The following is a 6,311-nucleotide window of genomic DNA, read 5'->3' on the forward strand; positions in this document are numbered from 1 at the left end:
CATCGTGATAGAATTGGTGGAATACGGGGACCTTGTCAATACCACTGACCTCTCCGTCCAGGCGGAGAATAGTTACATTTGTCGCATACTGTGGGATGAGACTCGGGTCATACGGCGGCAAAGTCATGTAATGCTCTTCATATTTGATTGCTATTTGCTTGAGTTTGTGGCCAGCTGATTTCAATAAAGAGTTGAGGTCGCCTCGCTGAGCATCGTCAGAGGATATAGTCAATATGGTTAGTTGAGTCAATGCTCCCAAGACAGGTCGGGATATTATTTTGTCACCAACTAATAACAGTTGAACAAGTGTTGGTGCGTTGACGGATATGATATTGGCCATATCTATGGGTGTATCGGTTTGTATCGGTATGGCGGTTGACAGTAACGTGAGTCCTGGACGGAAGGAGTCTAGCTGCTGTTGCGTCATATAAGCCCCGTATCTCAATCCCTTTATAGACTCGAACGAGTTTATTTCTTCTGGAGTATCCGTTATACTACATTCGGAACGCAACTCGGTCAATGTAGCCCGACTCGAGCCTATAGTAGAGAGGCTAAAGTTAAACGGTTCCAGCCAGTAGCTGCTGTCGGCCTTTATCGTGAAGCTTGATAGCTTCAATCGTGAAAGCATTGGTGACATTTTCTCCAACAGGTCCTCCCAACATTCGAGTTCCAGTGTCGTGAGATTGGGCACTTGATCAGCCACAAGTTCCCACTCCTGGCTCAACCAAAATTGAGGGTTATCACTAAGGCATCTCGAAAACGACAAGACGAGTTTCGATAGAGTTGGCGGTAGTGCCCAACGGTTTACAGGTATCGTCCGCCCATACTTTACGTCAATGTTCATGTCCACTTCCTTTAACGAGTACTTGACGTATTGAAAGTCAACCAGCACTAGCTCATCGAGTTTCAAGAGCATGGTACGGATATACTCTATAGTCCTTTGCTGATGATACATTCCAGCTGGACGATGTTTGATACATCCCAAACTGACCCAATAAGACAATGCCAGTTTGTCCTTTGTCAAATCCAATGAGGTAGCATATAGCTGGTAGCACGCCATCCTGTTCAATCCTTTACAGACTCGAGCGATATTGGCCAGACATTGGGGTCGTTTAATGTGTTCGATGATGATGAGGAGCAGCTCGTCCGGTAGCTTGATAGCATTGTACTTGAAATTTACAATATGGAATTCCATGATTTATAGTTATTGGTTGAGGAAGAAGTTTGATCAAAGCTTGAAGGCGGTTTTGCAAAATTGTTTCCAAACAATTTTGCTTGGTGCGGGCCGATAATATAAAAGATGGCAGCCCAAAACAGGATATCAACTTGTTTTAATCAAGTATACAGTCCAGATCTCTCGCAACGTTTGCTTTGCAACGTGTGGCGACGACGGTTGTCTGTGTTGAGGAGTTTTTACGATTTTTTTTTGACTTTAGATCAAATGACTGTTTTTTTGAAATCTTGCTAGCTGAACTAAGTAGCCAAGCCAGCTATGAGCAGTAATATCAAAATATTAAAATATTCATTGAATGCGCGTTAAATCGCGTATAAATTCGCTGTATACGTTGTAAATTCGTACATGAGCTATGATGCTATGATTTTGCTCTGTCTAGAATTTGAATCCATTCATTTTGCTTTGAACGGTACTTGAGTTTCAGCAAGGAGGCTCTTCATTAGACAGTGAGTATTCCGTTGTGACACCGCATCGCCTATACTCTGTACTAAGTTCCTCCATCAACTCAGAAAACATTGTGAATCGAAGCAGCGAAAAATCAAGCTATGGGAAGTGCCAACAAGCAAGAGCTCCTAAAAGACCTACATGAAGCCTTGATGCATGGTTTGGCGTTTGACATATTCAGTAGCAGCAGTGACTCGGACTCGTTGGGATTTGGATTGTCAACTTCGTTAGACTGGGATTCGGATATTTTTGGACTGTCAGATTGTAGCGACTCGTCTTCGTCGTCGGATGGTGATTCTTCGTCTTCTTGTAAGTGACTATCTCAGTTTGCCCTTGCGGTCTCTGTCCATAGATTGAACATACTCCAATCTAACCGCACACAATCGTATCTTAGTCTCAAGCGGCGACTCTGAGCATGGCTTTCGCTACTCCCGCTTCTCCCGCAACAGTACAAGAGATCTCTTGATGAATATCGCTGGCTGGAAAATGGAGACTCGAGTACCGATCAAGAATCTCACTCGAATGTTGAATGTAAATAGCTCAGATTTTCGTCTTTATCTCACTCCATGTGCTCGACACCACTATCATATTCTGCTGACATAGCATCAAGCACCAGTGTGGAATCCAGTAGTCAAACCAGCCAAGATGACGATGACGACGTCTCAGGCAACAGTGACGACTCCTTGTCACGACTTGAAACAGCACGAGAATTCTCACCCACTCAATGTATCGCACACATAAAGAAACCAAAGAAGAAGGCACGAACTTCAAGGGAATAGTGGTGGCCGTATCCATCTTGTTTTGGCTCTTGCTGGCGGAGACACGGTCACATCCTGTTTATGAGCAAATATGACGCGTAAGAACTGCACGAGTGTTACATAATCTCGGGAAAGGTAACATCTTCGTGAATGGGTGAACTCTCGGACGGTTGGAGCCTCAACAAGACTAAAATAAAACAGTTAAAAACATTTTACCAACGCTTTTTGCAGCAACAAATACGAGTAAGAGAAGACGGAGCGATTCACTGGGCAGCTCATATACTACAATAAAGGTACGAAAGCATTGCGATTTATTGAAAGTCTCTCCTCGTCGATCTTGAGGAGTTTGCGTAACATTGATCGAGACGCTCAAGAGTTGAAATCAACGGTCGTGGTATCAAGACACTCTACTTAAAACTCTTTTCAATGGATTTGAAACCTGAAATCCATCGTCGTCTCTTCCTTCCTTTCTCGAACAATCTCACATCTCTCACACGGAATTGTAGATCCATCACCAACATGAGGTCCACGATTCTATCTCTCGCCCTCGTATATATCGGATCGGCATACGCTTCCGGTCCTCATGTGATGCCTCCGCATCCACTGGGTACTGTCAACCTCGCTCAAAATGCGATTTGCTACGCTCCGGCGACGAGCATGGTCGGTGCTTGTGCGAATAACACATGTGGACCGCAGAAGGCTTGTAATTCCATGGATAACGGAATGATGAGGTATGGAGAAGGAGTTGGTAGTCGACAAGTTGAATCCAAGCGGATCAGATTGGTTTTTATTTTGCTTCTTGTATTTTTAACCGCTTTCTCACATGCCCTCTCATTTTGGGTATAGCTGGAGGTCTACTCCAAACGCTCAATGTGATCCGATTGTGGTGTTTGATGTGGATTGGTCGGCTCTTGTACGTTGTCGCAATGAAAAACGTTCTTGAGGTGGAGTATAATAATACAATTATTTACACTTTTTTTTTTGTCTTTTAGCATGGTGTCAAACGACTCGGGCAAGGTGAAAAAAGAGACGAAATAGTCCAGGAAGTGCGATTCATTCACTATACTAACTCAGTCGCGTAACACTCATACTTTAGTCAAGTTTCTATGGGGCGACCGTCCAGCAAACGCCGTCTCTCTAGCAATCAAAGCTGCAACTGGGGCTGAATACATAGCTGTGAATATGACATCCGAGAAGGTATGTGGACGTTCAGTGCTTTCGCCCAAATCACTTGGTCAACGACGCTATCGACTGTGCTTGTTTTGGCTAATAATAACGTGCTCGTTTCTTTGGATTCAGAATGCTCAAAACACCACCGACATGTACAACTACTTCAACCTCGGACCAGCATTGACGCAAAACGCTACTGCTATTAGGCTGACCTTCTCTCAGCTCATTCCTGGTGCTCAGGATTGCTATGTGTCAATGTCATCAATTGCTGCTTACTCTACTGGTAAGATACTAGGACATTTCATCTTGTGTTTTTATTTGCTTGCTATATATGTGTCTCGGATTTTCAAACAAAAAACATCGACTTTTATTAGCAATGCCTCCCCGCAAACACCACCCTATCGGCGCCCTCCTCTTCTTCCTCACCAGCGGCTGCATCATCGGATACTTTGTGCGCCGTCGCATGCTAGCCCGTAAACTCCAGTCTGCAACGCCCATCAACACAATCGTTTCCGAAAACCCAATTGAACAGTACCCCAAAGGCGGCAAACACGGAATCGACAAGAATGATCATCCATTCCATGGATTCTTGCACCAGTTCCGTAACAATCCGTTAGTGACTTCTAATGCCGTCGCTCCTTCGCCTGCTGGTAGTAGTAGCGCTGCAGCTGGTGTTGTTGTAAATCCCAATGCTGGTGCTGGGATTGCTGATCCGAGGATGCCGTTACCTGCGGTACCGGCTTCGAGTTTTAAGCAGATGAAATACTTTAGTTGAATGGACGGTTGGCGGGTCTGTGTGGTTGTGTATGTGTTTGGTGGATAGCTGGGTGTGTTGTCAACGTTCTAAAGTAAAGAAAAATACATCCTCTCTCTTGAAGACACGGTTCTTACTATGCGCGTTTCTGATTCGTTTCGTCTCGCGAGTGCTGAGATGAGTTGGCCCTCGACGCTCCCAAAAAGTCACGGTGAACGAGTCGAGCACCGAGAAGTCAAGGCAAGGCAAGGTAAAGTTTCTGTTAAAACTTTAACAGTCCCATTCAGTTTTGCTCTTCGCTGTGCCTTAACTTAAACAATCGATTGATTGAGAAGTTGCCTCTGCGAAGTCAATTCACTGACACAGCAGGAGGGGACCAAGTACTAATAGAATCATACTCACGTTAGCAATTCAACTCATTTGAATCATCGGTTCTATAACAACGTTACTCTCTTCTTGATCTTCTACACAATCCCATCGCATCAACCACATCATTTCACCCCCTCTTAAAACCAACATTTGACACAATGAGGACGGTCTCACCCACTACATTCTACCTCATGAATACACTGCTATGTGCGCAATACGTATATGCTACTCTGGGTCCTACAGACTTGACTCTCAATTCTATGTGCACTTCTCAATCTCAAAACACTGCTGGGCTGTGTGCAAACAATACTTGTATTGCTCAAAAGGCTTGTGATAATATGCCGGGGGATGTGGATCCTACTGGGTATGTATAGGGGTGGTGGTGAACTTTCAGCTCCAACCCCAACAGATTTGTTGTTGCAAGTTTTGCACTTTGCCCCTCCAGCAAATATTGAGGTTTAATTTTACTTCCTAGCTGGATTTCTGTAGCGAATCCACAATGTGATAGTCAGGTTGTATTTGATGTTGACTGGAGTGCTACAGTGAGTATTCCAGATTCAAATGACTTTGAATGTTCTGGGAAAACCCAACCTTTTTCGCCTGTCTCGTATGATAGAATGGAGTTCAAAAAGTCGGCTTGGTCAAGTTCCTATGGGGCGACCGACAAAGTGGAGCCGTGTTACTCTCATTCAAGGCTCCTCCACCAGCTACTGTGGATTATGTTGCTGTCAACATTGGGTACCAGAACGTAAGATGCAAAACCAATTCCCATTCGGTCAGCATTTGCTCAGTAACGAAACCCAACGTTTGGAATTATTAGAACCAAACGGATAAATACAACTACTTTGACCTGGAAGGAGCTGGGATGGCTCCTTCGGCTATTGGACTCAGGCTTGTATTCTCTCAGTTGACTTTGAATCAAGGAACTTGCTATGTCGCCATGCAAGAGGTCGCTGCATATTCTTCTGGTGAGTATTGTGTATATCTTTATCAACCTAAAACTGTTGAAGAAGAAAGAAATGAAGTTTTCATTCTGGTTTACTAGCTGTACTTCTTTTGCAGTTGTGTCGTTGGTTGTGCTGGAGCTCTTCTTACAACAAATCGGTAATTCTTCTCCTACATATAGACGGAAACTTCTCATCTGCACCATCATCAGGACTAAACACTGGAGCCAAATTCGGCATAGCAATAGGCGTCATTTTGGGAGCCGGGCTTCTTGCTGCTGGAGCACACTTTGTCACGAAGCAGTTCAACGCGAAGAATCGTCGCAATGATGTTTCGTTGAAGATTATTTCTGGTGAGCATCAAACTGCTGAAGCTCCAGCAGTGAATCCGTTCCGTGATCCTTCGTTGAGGGCAGTTCCTTTGTAAACGAGGTGAAGGTCGTGGTGAATTAGTTTTCTGAAACTGTGTGGTTTCAACTGTGTGCATTTTGGAGAAATTGAGGGGTACTTTGTTGAATAAAAACCTCATCTATAAACCGCTCACTTGTGGCAGCTATCAAGGTCACATTGGTTAATCTGTCTGATTTCTTTAAACCTCATTCTTGCTGCAGTCCCTTGTCAATATCCCAGCAATGGTC

At 44.3% G+C, this 6,311-nt stretch overlaps 1 protein-coding gene across 1 annotated transcript; it reads left to right on the plus strand.

Annotated features, from left to right (window-relative positions):
• Window positions 1-4,887: 4,887 nt before the first annotated feature.
• On the plus strand, window positions 4,888-6,100 carry SmJEL517_g03001 (uncharacterized protein; the record flags this gene model as incomplete). Its single annotated transcript, XM_031168929.1, has 5 exons — window positions 4,888-5,093; window positions 5,205-5,271; window positions 5,346-5,477; window positions 5,550-5,697; window positions 5,856-6,100. 5 exons carry the CDS (start codon window positions 4,888-4,890, stop codon window positions 6,098-6,100), a joined length of 798 nt encoding a protein of 265 aa, XP_031025135.1.
• Window positions 6,101-6,311: the final 211 nt, after the last annotated feature.

This window comes from Synchytrium microbalum, assembly GCF_006535985.1.
Source record: "Synchytrium microbalum strain JEL517 chromosome Unknown SmJEL517_scf0014, whole genome shotgun sequence".
Classification (NCBI taxonomy): Eukaryota; Fungi; Chytridiomycota; class Chytridiomycetes; order Synchytriales; family Synchytriaceae; genus Synchytrium; species Synchytrium microbalum.